Source organism: Camelus ferus, chromosome 11 (assembly GCF_009834535.1).
Source record: "Camelus ferus isolate YT-003-E chromosome 11, BCGSAC_Cfer_1.0, whole genome shotgun sequence".
In the NCBI taxonomy this organism is placed as follows: Eukaryota; Metazoa; Chordata; class Mammalia; order Artiodactyla; family Camelidae; genus Camelus; species Camelus ferus.
Window position 1 is genome coordinate 11,113,597 of NC_045706.1, and position 17,807 is coordinate 11,131,403.

Genomic DNA, 17,807 nt, shown 5'->3' on the forward strand with positions numbered 1-17,807 from the left:
CTGAGAGCTACAGCTGCAGACAGGTCACCTGATGTTCTAAATCTGCCACATCTAAATTTATCTTGCCCTCCAAGGACGAGCAGATGCTGTGCCTTATCGGAGTGTGGCAAGTGGCAGAACGACAGACGTGACGCGCCCTTATCACCCCAAGGACATGAATGACGTCTGCAGAAAGACTTGGTTTCCCTGACGATGAAATCAAGAGCTTGCGTGCCAGCCTGGCAGGCCTGAAGGGGACCAGGTCACACAGGCCCTTGGGTGGGGTTGGACCTGCCCCAGGAGCCCAGATTCCTTTCCAGGCCCTAACATGTGCCTGCCAATGCCAGGAAACCTGTAGAGCTTGAGTTGGGGGAAGCAGAAAGGGAGGCTGTTTGCAGCACGGGCCAGTCCCTGTCACATCTCTGGGAAAGGACCCAAGCTACCCACTCCACTCAGTGAACACCGACAATGTGCTGGCAGGAGACCACCGGGGGCTGGATGAGGGGACACTGCCAGTCAGAGCGCAAGGCTGAGCAGCCCAGGAGGAGACTGGAGACCCCAGGGAGGGGCTTCAGGGTCAGACTGAGTGGATCCAGGCCTAGGCTTCCCTCCAAACCCTTGCAGGACTGAAAGCCCTGAGACCCCACCTGCTGAAGGCTGCAGGATGGTCTCCTGCTGCCAGCATCCCAGAAGAACTGGGCAGAAGCCCCTCAGCTACAGTTCTGCAGGGTGTGTAAAGATGGTGAGACTCTGACCTTCCCGTTGGAGCCCACAGACTCATCAGGGGACACAAAATCAACCAGAAGAGAGGGAAATGGCATCACCATCCCCACAGCCCCACTGTGAAACCAGGCAGCAGATCCAGTCTCTCTTCACTCAACTTTTACTCACACGTATAACTTGCCAATTCATTCTCCTTTTTTAAAAAATCACCTTACAGATAAACCTAATGCCCTCTCTGACCTCCATGCCTTCCCCAGGGGTAACCATTGTTAGGACTCTGGGGTGCGATCTTCATTGGCAAATGTCCATACGTCCTTGCAAAGAAACCTACCAGGCCAGGGGTCTGGGCACAGTGTGACACCATCAGCTTCCCCAGGTGAGCTGTGGGGCCAAGAGGAGGAAGGAAGTCTAAGGACTGCAGGAATCAGGGTGGCCTCCAGGAAGGGGAGGCTAGAGGCAGGGGTTCAAGAATGGGTAGAATTCAAATGATCCCAAGGCAGGGGTCCCTGGGGCACTGGAGCTATGTGATGTCAGCACAGAAGCAGCCAGCCCCATTCATCATTTGTAGCCAATTCAGCTTCTTTGGGAAATTCCAAAGCCTGCCCCCCAAGGACCTTCAACCTTCACCCTACACCACTAGCACCGTGATGATGATGACGACAGTGGTGGCATGTGTGAGGCACTCTGCCAGCCCTCCCAGTGGTTCTACCAGGTTGGTATTAGCGTCTCCCATTTTATAGACAAAGAAACTGCAACCCAGAGAAATTAAGCAACTTGCCCAATGTCACACACCTGGGAGCAGCAGAACAACCGTTTCACTCATTGCCAATGACCAAAGTCCTTCCACAAGACTGCACGCTTCTGTGGCCAACGGTACGACTCCCGTGCCTGCAACAATGCTGAGCACATAGTAGGGGCTCAACAAGTATTTGCAGGCTGATTTCCTGTTTAAAGACCATGAGCAGTGCTGAGTGCAGAGTCAAGTACGAGGCTGGTTCAAGGCAGTCTTCACATTGTTACAGTATTTTAGTGTTTCTTCTTTGAGGTTAAAATTCTACATTTTCTTTTAGGAAATCCCCCAGAGCCTAGGGCTTCTGCTCCTGGAAAGAGTTAAGACTTAAGCAAGAGGCTCTCCCACAAGGCAAAGGAAATCTCTCCCGTCCAGTCTGTCCACAAGGATACAGGGCAGGGCAGCAACTACTTTCTGTGAACAGCCTCCTGGTAAACGTCAGCCCCGCCAGGGGGTGGGCAGGGGGCCTTGATTTATTATATAGCTTTTGGACAGTTCCTACAGAAATATTGCCAAATGGTGGAATAATCAACTCTTTCACTCAAACCCCCTCATGCCTTTTTTTTTAATGAAAGAATAAAGTACGCAATGAGCCTGAGCTAAATAAATAAAAATGCCACACTTTTTGCCCAACAGAACTTTCTGCGTCACTGAGAAATATTTGCAGACCTCAACAATCTTTTATCTTCACAATGATGTTCCAGCCTTCCAAATTTTGGATGTTCTGAGAACCTCTTTGATTTGGGCCCTCTAATTACCTTATGTGAACAATTAGCTCACTAACTAATGCCATTGTTGGGTGTTCCATCAAGCAGATATTAGAGAACACTTCTTCCTCCTATGGTCTGTCTGGTCTCCATCAAGACCGTGTCAAATCAGCTACTCATGTCTGGGGCCCACACTGGAAGTAGATGTACATGGCAAGGAAGCTCTGTCTTAATACTCATTGCTGCCAATCACAGTTATGGTTTCCAGGCAGGGGAGGAGGGCAGTATCCATTCAACCACTTTATCCATCCATCATCCACCCATCCATCCACTCACTGTGCCAGCCAAGGAGATCCCCCAAGATGGAGAAGATGTGGTCCCTGCCCCCAGGGAGCTCACACAAAGAGATGCCCTGGGAGGCTCAGAGTGATGCCACTTCCTCCAGGGTACTTCCTGATCAGTGGAAGACCCTGGACACGGCTCTCTAGCTCAGCAAATTGTCCCTCCATCATGGTACTTTCTCAACTTATCACTCCCTTATTTCCACCAGTCTCCTGGGTGCAGCCATGAATAAGCTCCAGCAGGGGAGGTGGGCAGGAATCAAGTCTCTCTCCCCAGTGGGTGGCATATCATAAGTGCTCAATAGACACTTGTTGAATAAACAAATGAACATGCACCCACACTCAGGAGATAAAGGAAAGAAAGAGGCAGACAGAAATGTTTACTCCTCTGAGTGCCTAATGAGACTCCCTGCTTTGGGTGCTGGCTGGGGGCTGATGCCAAATACGTTTATGAGTCAACATGATGCTGGGGAGTGGAGAGCTGTCCACTCTCCAGGGGCCTGGACTATCCCAGGCAGGTCACTTCTCCTCTTGGAGACTAAAGGGCTCTGAAATTCAAATCTGAAGTGGGTGGTTGGATAGGAAGCTCCTTGAGCTGAGAATTCTGTAAACACCTAACATCACTGTGAGAATTACTCAAACTGCAGCCTCAGGACAGACTGGCCTGGGCCAGGAGCCACCAGCTAAGTGGACTTGAGACTGCGGCCCCAGTCTCGTAACAGCGCCAAGCTTCCTCATCTATCTAGTAAGGAGTGGGGGATGGGAGTGTTAAAGCAGATGCTTTCCGAGGTGCCTCCTAAATCCAAACTTTTATGACTTTAAGTATAAACCGTTGGCTAAGATTAAATTTGGCTATGGCAAGCACGTGTCACAAATTTTCTAAACAGAGCGCTAATTTCCAATATTTCACTTTATTCATTCCTTCATTCACTCACCAATATTTAAAGAACCCCTGTTGTGTGCCAGGCACTGTTCTAATGGAGAACCACACAAGACACAGTCACTACTGTCATGGGACATCCAGTCTAGGGAGGGAGAGAAAAAACACACAGGTCAATAACTAAACAAAAGATGACTGCAGATAGGGTTATGGGCAAAGAACATTAGTAAACAGCAGAACATGAAAGACAGCAATTAGAGGAGAGTATGTTTCCTTTCCAAAGGCTGGTTGGGAGGGTTTCTCTATGGAGGTGATATCTGAGCTGAGACCTAAAGGCCACCTGGGAAAAAGTGTGGGGAAGAGCATTCCAGGCAGAGGGAATAGCAGGTGCGAAGGTTCCAGGCTAGAGACAAGCTTGGGGTATTCAAACAAGAAGGCAACCAGCACAGCAAAGTGAATGGAGGAGGGAGGGACTGAGATGGAGGCGAGGACCAGCTCATGTGGAGCAGAGTAGGAAGGTCACTGCCAAGAGGTCCATGGATAGGATTTAGGGGGTCCATGAACTTGGATGGAGAAAAGTGTCATCTCTCTTTTCACCAGTCTCTAACTGGAAGTGATCACTACTTCCTTTCATCATGAATGTAGACAACAACGCACAATTATGTTAGCAGTGCCTGGGACTCGTCAACAACAGAAATCTCAGATGCATTCACATCACTCTGTTGCAGATATCTGGAAATACCACTTACGCTCGTCACTAACTCAAAATGACAGTAACTACTAGACCAGCTGCTGGAACTTATAAAAGTATAACAAAGAAGCACAGGTACTTCAGTATCATAAAGTTTAAAAGTATCTAATAACTATCTGAAAAGAACTGGTTTCCTTTGTAAACCCTACGTGTTTTATCGTATGTACGTAAAAGCATTATTCTGAGAAGTGATCCCTGGGCTTCACACAATGGCCAAAGTGCTCATGAGCCACGGTAAGAAGTTGCTGTTTTATTCCAGGTGGGAGGGAGGATGCTGCAGTGGTTTCAGTAGGGGATTCACAGGGTGCCGTTTTCATTTTTTAAAATCCCCGGGCTGCTGGGGGAGATGGCCTGTGGTTCTCAGTGCAGTGCTGAGGGGGAGGCGTCCCTGGGTCCCCAGGGGCTCCATCCTTCCCTCTGATCAAGAGCCTTCCCACGTGGCCCTGTGGGCCCAAAAGGGCCTTGACACCTTGGCCCAAAGCCTGCCCCGGGACATCCTCCCAAATAGCTTTAGAAAGTGAGCTCATGCATCCACAAGAAAAATAAATGCGGCATTTGCCACTGTTTGGTTTGTGTATTGGTCTAGAAAAGAAATGAGATTTTTATTTAAGAAAGCCTTCCAGCAGGACCCCAGCAGAGGCTGGGCAAACACCAGGGCGACGGACTGTAAACACACGGGAAGCCCGGAGCGCTGGGGCCCGTCGCCGCGAGCTGCAGCCCCCGGGTTTATGGCGGCCTTCCTGTTTTCCCCGGCCCCTCTGCACACTGCCCTCACACACAGAGTCTTTTCAATGCCCTCTAGAAGAACAGAAGAATTCATTTTCACACGCCAGCACGCACGTTTCTCACACCCTCCCAGGGGATTGGACCCTGCCAAGTGGCCCGTTTATGGACCTAGCTGGACAGAAGGGGATGGGGCCCATGGGGTGGGCGCCACAGATGGAGGAAAGCCCAGAGGCGAACGCTATGCTCCTGGGTCCCCCAGACCGGAAGTGAGCGGGTGAGGCCAGGCCAGCTGGAAGGGGAGGGGCATCTTCTGGGGCCATGCCTGGAGCCTCATGGGGAGCAGGGCTAGAGCAGGGGCCCTGAGAGTAGAGGGGCAGGGGAACGAAACCCCACAGGGCCCGCTCACCTCAAAGCATCAGAATCTGTGTGTCAAAGAGGAAGGGTGCACTGGGTCTCTAAATCTGGAACTAGGTTCAGTGAGAAGGCAGGCAGAAAGTGAGGCCTTCACACTGCTGGCATGAACTGTGTCAGAAGAGGGACAGTTCTGGAAGGGCCAGCTGCACCAACTGCCCAGGCCAGCTCAGCTGCCCCTTCCCCAGGCCTTTGGATAGGGGGACAACAGGCTTTTTTTTATTCCTTTCTTTTTGAGGAGGGGTCCTTTTTGTTTGTACCCCTTGGCATTTCTGGTGGCGAGTTTCTCCAGCGCGTGGTCGTGGTCCCTGGGATATAAGGGAGACAACAAAGAAAACCCAGGAGCTCAATGGCACATCATTCTTCCCAACCTCGAGTCTCGCTTCTCCCTCCACCTTCCATAATCTTCTTTTATGGGATTCGGTGGGGTGGCCTTTTTTTTGGGAAGGGAGAGGTAATTAGGTTTATTTATTTATTTATTTTTAACAGAGGTTCTGGAGGTTGAACCGAGGACCTTGTGCATGCTAAGTGTGTGCTCTACCACTGAGCTACATACCCTCCCCACCCAGTATCTTCTATTTGCTTTACACGCACGCGATGACCAGAGCTCTGGACCACCTTTGGCGGGAGGGATAGGGAACAACATATCTACTCCATCTTGTCTGGAACAGGAAGACCTATGTTTCGTGTTTGTGTTTTCTATTGCTAAGAAACACATGAATCACTACAGCAAAATATTAAATGTCTTTAATCCAGATGGCAGATACACAAATGTTCCTCGTATTACTCTCAGTACTATTCCATTTATTTAAAATGCTGTGTTCACTCAGTCACACGACTTCATTCATTCTTCCCTTCATTCATTCGTCCAACTACTGTGCACCTGCTGCAAGCAGACACCAGGCACAGAGATGGATTTAAAAGATCCTTCCTGAAGAGCCTCTCACACTTGAGGGGCAAACAGACATCCAATAATAGCTGGGCTTGGGGGAGGTGTTGCTCTGACAGAAGGGGACAGGATGCTTTAAAAGACCCTGGCCGGGAGCTAATTTAAATTCTCCTGCAGACCTGGCTGTGCCCACGGAGTACTCTGGCACCACCACCTGCAGGCAGTTAACCTGAAGGCCGAGAAGCAAACAGGCCCCACAGGCAGGGCCCCCCCAGGTGAGCCTGGCCCTCATGCAGTCACCCCGCCTCTCTGCACAGCTTTCCTCTCTGGTGGCTCCTGTCCTCCTACTTCAAGCTCTCTCTTCCAAATCAACACCTCAGCAGGCCTCTTGGATCAGCCCTTCAGCTCTGAGGTTGACTGGGAGCCATTCCCTGGGGCCCGCTGGGCTCAGTGTCCAGGAAAGGCATCTGGTAGCTGGTGAACTTGTCGCACGGGAGGAAGAGGATGGAGAAGGGGGCTTGACCCCCTCGGGGATAGCGAAGACCACAGCATCTGAGGCCACCCATTCCCACCCCTAGGCCCTACTCTCTCCACGCCTAAATTAGCATGAAGAACAAAACGACCCCAGGAAGGTAATGGCCAGAATCAGGGGGGGCTCTCCCTCCTCTATGCTCCCTGTAGGCCACTTGTGAGTTGTCAGTGGCCAAACCCTTCCCCACATTCTCCCAGCCCCAAGGATGAGCTCACCTTCTCTCCCATCCTTCCCATGTGCCTCCAGATCTTGGGGAGATGTGTATCGAACACCCAACACAGGAGGGGACCAGCAAAGTGAGAGCTGTTGTGCATTCCAGAAAGAAAGTCGAGTGCTAAGGGGAGTGGGTCCCTGGCTCCAGCAAAGCCCTTTATACACGTGGTCTCATATGACTGGGTTCATGATAACCATTTTCAGCTGAGGAAACTGAGGCTCAGCAAGATTAAGGAGCTTGTCAGGTGGCTGGGAGAGAGGGTGGGATTTGAACCCAAGTCTCCCTGGACCCAGAGGCCCTGATCTCTTAGGCCAACTCTACTCTTGGCCCCAGGAACATCGTGGGAATTCCAACCTGAGGTTTTAAGGATGGAGGGTGGGTTTGAGGACATCCCCATCCCTGAGCACTCTACCACTTCCCTGCTTACATCTGCCTTCAAGGGGTGCACAGGGCTTCTTTTATTTCATAAACGCCAATTAAGGGAGCTCCTCCTCCATGCTGGGCACATGGGGCGCACAGAGCGAACAGTCATCATCTGTTGTCACAGCACAACAAAAGAATCTGGAGGGGGTGCCCCAGGGCGAGAACTGAGCAGGTCTGGTCCCGCATGTAGGTCCCGCCTGGCCTGGGAAACTGGCGGAGGCCAGGCCATGTGGAGAAGCCATTCAGAACAGCTAAATGGTTCTGAGAGGCCTCATGTTCCTTAGCAGGCACAGGGCATTTCACCCAAAGCCCCCGGCAGAAGCTGCAAGAACAGCTGGGCCTGCAGAGTTCTGGGTAACAGGGCCATCCTGTGTCCATGCTGCACAGATCTGAGTATAATAAAAAGAGCTTGGCCTGTCTATGACCTCCAGCAGTTAGAGCAGATAAGAGGACATCACACAACAAGGGGGCACGCTCCACCCCAGGGCACACAGGGGAGAAGGGCTGGGGCATCCACCCGCACGGAGGAGCCCTCATCCAGTGCCCCTAGCCTCCTCACCACCGCCGTGTCCTGAGTGGGGCCAGGAACAGACCGCCCCCGGTGTGTTTGGCTGCACCAGCCCCTGGGGAGAGAAGCCCCCTTTGCTACTGGAGGCGCCTGGCTGTGTGGGTGCTGGATGAAGAGGACGGGGCTGTGCTACTGAGCAAGGCAGCTCCTCGGAGAGAACCCACACCCCCGGGGAGAGTAAAGAGGAGCCCAGAGGCTCACCCTCATCCTCAGCTCCCAAAACCGGCGGCTGCTTCCCAAGGGCAGGACGCCTGGGCCCCAGTAAGGCAGGTAGAAAGCTACGGGTGGGGGCTCAGTGCCAGGCCTGGCCCACCTCCACCACCCGCCCAGAAGCTGTGCAACTCTGGGCCAGTTACAGAATCACTCGGTGCCTTGGTTTCCCCAGCTGACAAGCGGAGTAAAATGACAGCAGCTGCCTCAAAGGGTAACCGGGAGATAACGCTGCCTGGCACGCACCAGATACTCGACTACTGGCTGCATCTTCAAGTCAATTAGCAAAGGCATCAGCTTGAGCTCCTTCCTGGCATCAACCTCACTGCATTAATCGATTTGTGTTTGACTCACTGTACAGATGGTTCAGCAGTTAACAGGTTCCATGCTCCCCGCCTCCCAGCCCCTCCCCGCGCCCCCCCCCCCCGAGGCAGGACGGCTTACCTATAGTCCTTCGGAGGTCTTCGCACTGGCTAATGTGAGGGAACTTCAGGATTTCCTTCCACTTCTTGCTTTTCCCTTTGCGCTTTCCTCCGCCCCCTGCAGAGATGGGGGAGAAAGACGTGGAGCCGATGATGCTGGTGTCGTCTGAGACTCCAAAGCCTGTGTCCCATCCCAGTGAGCCTGTGCACCAGCTTCCCAGCTGGGAAACAGGGACACACCCCCTCCCCAGCCGGCCTCAAGCCTGGGTGTTCTTCCTGCAGGTTCACTCGGGCCTGGGATCCCCACGCCCAACAGCAGCAGCAGCAGAAGCAGACACTGTCCATCATCCAAGTCTGCACCCACACCAGGCGCCCTGTTCTTCCTCGGCATCACCCACGGCTGTGCAGCCCTGCCGGGTGCCCGGTATCAACCCCAGCCTAGACCACAATCTTCCAACGTCAGGGGCCAGGCTCGCTGACTGGGAAAATCCTGGTGAAATGGATTCACACGCGGGTGGACTGCAGCCCCCTCACTGCCTCATTGTGTCCTCTTGTTTCCTGCAGAGAGTCCCCATCCCCAGCTGGAGGCCAGATGTTGGGGACAAGGACTCCAATTTCCACTTGTCTTGGGTGGCCCCTCTTCTCCCTCCTCACAAACCTCAGAGTCTTAGAGGACACATTTCTCAAGGCTGGAAGGACTCTTGAAGGGCCCTGTCAGGCCTCTCGTCCTGCCCCAGTGTGCACACGCAATGAACACACACACACGTGATATGCACACACAATGGACACACATGCAGTGAACATGCACACATGACAAACATAAAAACAATGAACACACATGTAACAAACACACACCATGATCTTGCACATGCAATGAACACACAGAGCTGTGAGGTGCACACATGAGGTGTCCCCATCTTCCCTGCCACTTCCTATCCAGGTGACAGGGGACAGACGTCAGAATGCTCAGGTGTGCAAACAACGAGGGGGCACTGACTCTGGCCTACGCATCCCTGAGCCCACCACCATTAGGAACTTGGACCTAAAGGCACCTCTGTGTCCCCCAAGAACCTGAGATGCCATCATCTGCCCCCCCCGCCCCACAGCCCTCACCCAAAGTAGCTCTTAGACCCCACTGGTCAGTGACTCACCAAAGGTCACATAGCCCTTTAGGCTCTTCAGCATCTTGGAATTTTAAGGGCCTTTCATCCTTCTTTATCTGGTCAACACCCCAAGCACCTGTGAAGCCTGGGGCCTGATTAAGAGACATGGGATCTTGAGCAGGCCCATGGCACCCTGAGCCAGCTCTCTGATCTGTGTGGGTGTGCAGTCCCCCCGGTCTCTGACCCTCAGAGAGGGTCTGGGCAGGGCAAGGCACTCTTCTCCAGCCAGCACACCCAGGGACTTCCAGAGGAGCTCAGCTCTGGGCCCACCCGCGGCCCAGTGTGTGTTCCAGGGCAGGCACAGAGCCAGTCTCAATAAATGGGCATTCCTAACTCATCCAACTGCCCTGGAAAGGTGAGGCCATCTTCCTGAAGAGCAAGTGGGTGGGCTTCTGAGGATGGGACCAGGACCCCCATCCTGGGGGCCGATAAGGAGGCGAGGGAGCTGATGGTGAAGGGGCAGGACACAGTTCATTTCCCGGCTCTCTGCTTGTCCTGTCTTCAGCCTGATCAGCCAGCCCCAGCTCCTTCCGCTCAAATCTCCACTGAGGTCAAAGGCCTCAGACTCCAAGGGACAGAACGAATGTGTATTGGGCACCTACTGCGGCCAAGCACTGTTGAATATTATCTTATCTAATCCTCAGAATGACTCTTGGAGAAGGGAGTCACTAGACACATCCTAGACGGAGAAGCAGATGTCCAGTGTCGTGTAACCTACCAGCTGATGGCCTGTCCAACTCCTTGTCTGCTCTCTGCTCCAGCTGCAGCCGACACATGTCACACGCACGCACACACCGCAGAGCCCTTCCGCTGGCCCTGCCCCAGGCCAAGCCCCTCACCGGAGCTCCCTGAGTCCTCACCCTAACTCTCCCAGGCAGAGCTGTTACCATTCCCACTTGACAGATAAGGAAACTGAGGCAAGGGGAAGAAAGAAGCAAGTCTCCTAAGGCCCCACAGCTCACAAATGGCAGAGCCAAGACCCCAGCCTGAGCAGAATCCAGACCGTAGGCGCCGATGCCCATCCCTCTGTCTACAAGGCTCCCTTTTGGATGTGCTGAAAGCAAGGAAAAGCTGGCATCGGACCTCAGAAGTGACATGGCACTCGGTGAGAAAAGCCAGAACGCGGGCCTCTCTAGCTGAGGCCCAAGCCTCTGAGAAGAGCCACCACCCAGACCCAAGGCCCGAGGAGTTGTTCTGTTGAACCTACACATGACTTGTTTGTTTGCTTGCCTGTTCACTGAACCAGGTGTCAAGATTGAAACATTAGATTTTACATACGAATCCAGATTTGGGACTTGTCTCCCATAACCAGGCACCCCACATGGCAAGGATCAGCTGGAGCTAGGCAGCAGCTCCCCCTGTGGACAGGACGCACGGCCTCCATTCAGGGGCTGGCCTGGCCCCGATACAAGTTCGTATGTGCATCCCCCAGAGGAGAGCCACCCTCTTGAGAAATCAGCCAAGTCAGATGCTCCCATCCCAGTCAGCTCCAACTCTGAGGCCTGAAATGGCCATTAAAACTCATCTAGTCCGCACCTCCCCCCCATTCATTCCCACACAATTCATTCCCAGATCTGGCTGGGATTAAGCACTTTTGTGTGTGTGGTAAAATACACATAACGTAAAACTGACCATTTTAACCTTCGGTAGGTATACGATTCAGTGGCATTAAGCACATTCACACTCTTGTGTAACCATCACCACCATCCATCGCCAGAACCTTTTCATCTTCCCAAACTGAAACTCGGCACCAACTGGACACTAGCTCCCACTCCCCTCTACCCGCCGCAACCACCATTCCACTTTCTCTCTGAATTTGACTTCTCCAGGTACCTTGTATGAGTGAAATCATGCAACATGTGCTCTTCCGTGACTGCCTGATTTCACTTAGCATCATGTCTTCAAAGGTCATCCATGTTGTAGTGTGTGTCAGATTCCATCCTGTTTCTAAGGCTGAATAATACTTCATCGTGTGTACACACCACTTTTGTTTATCCATTTGTCTGACGATGGACACGTGGGTGGCCTCCACCTTTCAGCTATTGTGCATACTGCTGCTCTCAATATCTCAGTCCCTGCTGTCAGGAACTTTGGGTATATACCTAGGAGCAGAATTGCTGGGTCATATGATAATTCTAGGTCTACCTTTCTGAGGAACTAATGATGAAGCCTGCTTGACAATACAGACTCCCAGGCTGTATCCATTAGCCTGAGCCCTGACACACTGTAACTGGAGCCCAGGAATGTGACTTCTTAAAAGCTCTCCAGGCAATTCTTAGGTAGCCAGTCTAGGGAAACAGGAATCTATTTTGCGTGCACGTACACACACACACACGCACATGCTTTTTTATAGATTAATATATCCATTAAGAAAATTAACACAAATTCATTCATTCATTCAACCAATATGTGTTGAGGCTCTACTAAATGCCAAGCACTCTGCAGGTGCTGGGGACATAGTGACAGGCAAGACAAATGGGGTGTCACCTTCCGTGGCTTCCCCCTCTTGGGATGCCCAATCTAGTAAGGAAGACAAACATCAAAGGCTTGATTTCAGTGGTTCCCAACCCCTGAGCAGTTTGTCCTCCAGGGGACATATGGAAGTGTCTAGAGATATTTTGGGTTGTCACAACTGGGTGAGGGTGCTACGGGGATCTAGCAGGTCGAGGCCAGAGATGTGGTTAAACAAAGTACAATGCACAGGACAGCCCCCCCACAACACAGAACCAAGTGATCATGGTATATCACCAGTGTGGAAACGGAAAAACGCTGCTTTATTTAATGACTGTTATGACCAACACTCAGGAAAAGTGTGGGGCTTGGGGGAGACTTGCTAGTAATGGGGCAACAGTGGTGGTAGTAGGGGAGGTGGGAAGAGTGAGTCAAAGTCACCTGGAGGATGTGACGCAGAGGCTGGAGTTATGAAGGGTGGGTGGGTACCCCACACAGCTACCTGAGTGCTGCCCCAGGCCAAGGATGCAGACTTCTGGACCCCACCTGGGCTTTCTTCCTCCTCACCTCCTCAGCCCCCAGAACAGGGCAGGGACTGCCTGGGCAAAAGTGTTCCTTAATCCCTGGCACCTGTGAATACGCTAGGTTACGTGGCAAAGGGAATTAAGGCTGCAAACAGAATTAAGGATCATGATAGGGACATTATCCTGGATGATCTGGGTGGACCCGATGCAACTGCAGAGTCCTGAACTGTGGAAGCGGAGGTCGGAGAGTCAGCTCAGAGTGATGTGAAAAAGACCAGACCAGCCATCGCTGGCTTTGAAGGAAGGGGCCATGAGCCAAGGAATACAGGCGGCCTCTAGAAACTGGACAAGGCAAGGACTCAGATTCTCCCCTAGGGTCTCCAGAAAGAACAGAGCCCTGCCAACACCACAATTTTAACCCAGTGAGACCGAGGTCAGACTTCTGACCACCAGAACTGACCCTTCTGCCTGCTGAAGCCCTGCTCCTTCTTCAATCCCCCACTCTAATGCCTCTTCCAGGGCTTCCCTTGAGAGGCAGACCCCTCTTCTGGCCCCTAACCTACTCCCAGCTCAGCCCAGACCTGCCACATGTCCTTCCAGAGGATGGGGCAGCTAACACAAGTGGCCCGGACAACTGCAAGCCTGTAAGTATACTGACTGACTAGATAAATGAATGTTTGAACTGATTGACTAAAAAATGACTGAACTGGGTGCTACACACTTGGTCCTCATTAAGATAGTACTAGTCCCATTTCACAGATGAGAAACTTGAGGCTCAGGGAGAGGAATTAACAGGGCCACTGAATGGACCACACACTCAAACAGGAACATGTATCTTCTCCTACCCACACTGACTTGCAGCCACTTCCTGTCTCGGGCATCCCTGGGCTTTATTTGCTTTACCGACCAGCCTCTGCTGCCCACAGTTCACCTTCCTGTACTGGAAACGAGATGGTCAAGAGGACCGAGTGCCTACCTTCGCAGACAACTGGCTCATCCCACGCTTCAAAGAGCAGAGCCGAGCAAGACTGTCGGGGTATGGCCTGGCAGATGGGGGGATGCCTGGAGGAAGGAAGCTCCTGCCAGGGCCGGGACGACAACAACAGAGGCCAGGAGCCAGACAGGAGGGCTCCTACCAGAGGTGGGAAGAAGCCATGATGACAGGTTCGGGGACACGGGCTGAACTCTGCCTGCTCACAGCTCTGGGAAAGGCACAAAAGGACCAGGGTGGCAGGTCCCTCTCCTGGAGTGAGCAAGAGTCCAAGCAAAACCTGGAGAAAGGCTGGCGACAGGAAGACGCAGTGTTCCTCTGATTCAGAGCCTTGGGCTCCAGCTGGCCCCTCAGGAGGGAGCAACCTCCAGGGAGGAAGTTGCTTATCGAATCACTTGTACTTTCTCCAGCCCCCAGGGTCCCCCCTCAGCTGCCAGCAATGACCTCCAGCAGGCGCACCCCAGGTGGGCTGAGGGGAGTGTGACAAGGGAGTGGCAGGGGCTGGAGGAGGGATAGTGGCCGGTGGAACTTGTCCTAGCAGGTGGGTGAAGGGAGTGAAGGAAGGTGGAGCACAGGACTTGGGGCAAAAAGCAAAGTAATAAATAGCTATGGTGTCTCAAGCACAGGCCAAGCACACCTAACACACCTAACGGGCGGGGTTACTGAGAAACTAACTGATGTTTCTTTTGATCCCATGGACGCCCCCAGGCAAGAACTGAAAGGATCATGCCAAAAAAACTGCCATGAGACAACTGTCATTGTGGGGGAAGAAACTGGCTGTTATTCCTGTTGTTTTTACTGTTTTCCAGGGAGGTGTTCATGCTTTGAAGGCTGAGAAGGAGAGGGAGAGCATGGTGGGGAGGTTCTGCTCTCCAGGAAGGCTCTGCCCCTGTGGCAGGGGGTGGGGTGGGGGGGCGGCCCAGTGACTCTGAGCAGCGAGGGACCCGGGACCAGCCTGGCACAGGGGAGTGCGGCTGCTGCACGGACCCCTCCTCCAAAGGACACTGATAAAATCAGCAACAGCGGTGACCCCAGTGGTCTGAAGTCTTATTTGCTGGACTCCTTTGAGCCTGAGGGCTTCTCACGCCATCCTTGGAAGATGGGATGGGTGGGACAGCCCTTTGCAAAACAACTGACCCTGAACTTCTAGGCAATCTTACAGTATATCTGATTTGGAAGTTAAAGAAGTGCGGCATTCCCATTCCAGGGTCAGGGAACAGTTTGCTAAGACGTCCTCTCATTTAATCCTCACAGCAACCACCCGAGGTAGGTCCTGTTATTGGACCCATTGTCAAGTGAGGAAACAGAGTCTCAGAAAGGCAAGAACCTTGCCTCAAGTCATTCAAAAGCAGTTTGTGTCACACCTGAACCAGAGCCCAGGGGTCCTGACTTCTAGTCTAATGTTCTCCTCCTCCCTGGCGACAATCGAGCAGTTGGTCAGAGAAAGGTCCCCTGGGGGAAGCTGAGGGAGACTATGCACCTGTTGGAAAGGCCTTCCTTCCTTCACGCCCTTGAACCAGTGGTTCCTAGTGGTCCCTGGACCGGCGGCACCAGCCTCACTGGGGAGTCTGTTAGAAATGCAAAATCCTGGGGCCCACCTTAGACCTACTGAGTCAGCAACTCTGTGAGGGGGCACAGTGGTCTGTTTTAACAAGCCTTCCAGTAATTCTGATGCACTCAAGTTTGAGAGAGTCCTTGAACGTCCTGTGGGAAACGGGACGATGGGACCACTCTTTACCGGAATTTCTCTTTCTCTGATTTGTTACTTCTGCCCTGCATACTTCTAGAAGGATTTGAAAATACACACAAGGTTTGGCCAAATTCGGTGATCCTGGGATCTGACTCTGACAGGAAGCCAGGTCCCCATCCCCCACCTGACTTGAGCATTCTTCTCACATGATGCCCACAGAGCCACTTCCCTGGCCACTCGCCAGGGCAGGAGGGCAAACTGGATGAGGACCCAGCTGTTTCCAGAAAGCCACAGGGAGACGCTGGAGAAGAGCTCACCTGTGGCCTTGGGGAGTGCGGGTTAGTGAGATGGCCTCAGGGACCCGCCCCACCACTCCCAGCACCAAGCCCTGGGCTAGCTCCCTAGAGAGGAGGCAGGACTCACCTCTAACCCACCCGGATCATCAGTGCATCCACCTTATACTTCCTGGATGCCTCATCCCATTCTGCTGGCCTTTGGACCTTTATTCTATGGATTCCAGACGGAGAGAATCATCCCTGGAGATGGGCACACTGGCATCCGTAGAGGACCTGATGTGTTTTGTGGGCCCCGAGTAAGTGGAGGCTGTTTCCCCATGGACCATGCTCCTCCAAGACAGACTTCTCAGTTCAATTCAGAAAACTGTGTTGGTGAGTGTGGTTCTAGCCGAGGTTAGCAGGAAGAGAGACTTATTCAAGCTGACCCACAAAGAGGGAGGTTATTACCAGGATCACAGGGGCCTGTAAGAATCTAAGGAGAGGCAGTCAAGAGCAGCTGGGTTTGTGGGAACAGGAAGGCCGTGGAGACATGGCGAACCTAGGGTGCCTCTGCCTCTCATTTCTCCACTTGCTTCTCTGCAGACCATGACAGGCTTACTCTCCTTTTTGCATGGAGCCAATCAGCTGTTGTATAATGAAGAACTTGAGGGGGAAGGGTGTAGCTCAGTGGTAGCGTGTATGCCTAGCATGCACAAGGTCCTGGGTTCAATCCCTAACTACCTACCCCTCCATCAAAAATTTTTTTTTAAAAATGAACAACTTGACCTTGTCCCTGGTTCCTGGGAGGTGACCTCCAAGTCCTTGGAATTTCTTGAATGATGGGGGGTGTGGATTTTACTCATGATGGGCCCCAGAGCCATACCTGAGTTTAAGCTAATGAGATGACTCAGGCTGGGGCTGGCCATGCCAGAGTGACCACCCATGGGGCTAGAGGGTTGGGGCTTCCAGCCAAACGATGGTATCCAAACTCCAGGGAGGGGAAGGGTGCTGCGGATTGAGTTCAACCATGTGGCCAATGATTCAATCAATCGCTCCTGAGTGATAAAAGCCCAATGAAAATTCTGGGCACCAGGCTTGGGTGAACATCCTGGTTGGTGACCATATATTGGTGTGTGGGGAGGGTGACGCGTTCCTTGCAGACCGGGCCCTATGCATCTCCCCCTTTCACTGGTTCAGATTTGTATCCTTTTGCTCGAATAAGATTGGAAACAGCACTCTCCTGAGCTCTGTGAGTCCTCCTAGTGAATCATCAAAACTGATGGGGAGATAGGGGAGTCCCTCAAAATTTGTAGCCAGTTTTCAGAAGTGTGTGTGTCTGGGGACCCCCAAACTCGTGGCTCGGGTCTGAAGTGAGGACGGTCTTGTGGGGACTGTGCTCCGTCTGTGCAGTCTTGGCTCACTCCGGGATAGCCGGTATCAGAATTGTGTTGCAGTCATCAAGGCCCCAAGTCCTCTGGACCCCGCAGCCCCCTCCCTGCCCGTCTGCTGGACTCCTGACTCTACAGTCCCAAGGAGCAAATCTGATTGGCTTACTCATCTTTTCTCCCCAGGCCACATGTCGTGGGCCAGCCTAGACTCTGAAACAACCTTGTCAGTTAGTTCTGGCCCTTGCGGATGGGGCGGGACGGTGGGGCTGAGTGAAGTTTGCTTTCAGAGCGGAACCCCCAGGGAGTAGCAGGCATGGCCAGTGGGAGCACAAGCGAAACCACAGAAACGGCCACCCTTCCTTGCAAAACAGTTTAGGAAACTGCTGGTTAAAGGCAGAAGGACATGGGGTACAGGGGGCCTGGGCTAGAGGGGCCCCCGGCTGCCCAGCAGGGCCCCTTCCTTCCCATCTCAGAGCCCCTCCCAGGGAATGGCTCTGGGTCACCAGGGGCCATGATACTGGGAAAGGTCATGCTAATGCCAGGGACCAAATATGTTAGAAATTCAAATTGTGCTGCAAAGCAGGTCTTTAGAATACACATCTGGAGGGGGCGGTGGTTGGGAACCATGAATACTGGAGGAGCTGCTCTCAGCGCATTTGGATCAAGGTCTGGGAGGTTCTTGAGTATCCTACTGACTGAACGTGGGAAGGACCGCTCTCTGTGTTCCCAGCCACAGAGGCTGATGACTCACGCACTCCA

At 52.8% G+C, this 17,807-nt stretch overlaps 1 protein-coding gene across 3 annotated transcripts in view; it reads right to left on the reverse strand.

Moving 5' to 3' along the window:
- The window catches only part of GRK5 (G protein-coupled receptor kinase 5), a 203,128-nt gene that overhangs the window by 105,166 nt on the left and 80,155 nt on the right, over window positions 1-17,807 (reverse strand). For all 3 annotated transcript variants that reach the window (XM_032490790.1, XM_032490788.1, XM_032490789.1), the window contains one exon: window positions 8,589-8,684. In XM_032490790.1, the coding sequence (XP_032346681.1) occupies window positions 8,589-8,684 (96 nt within the window). The remainder of the gene's footprint in view (window positions 1-8,588; window positions 8,685-17,807) is intronic.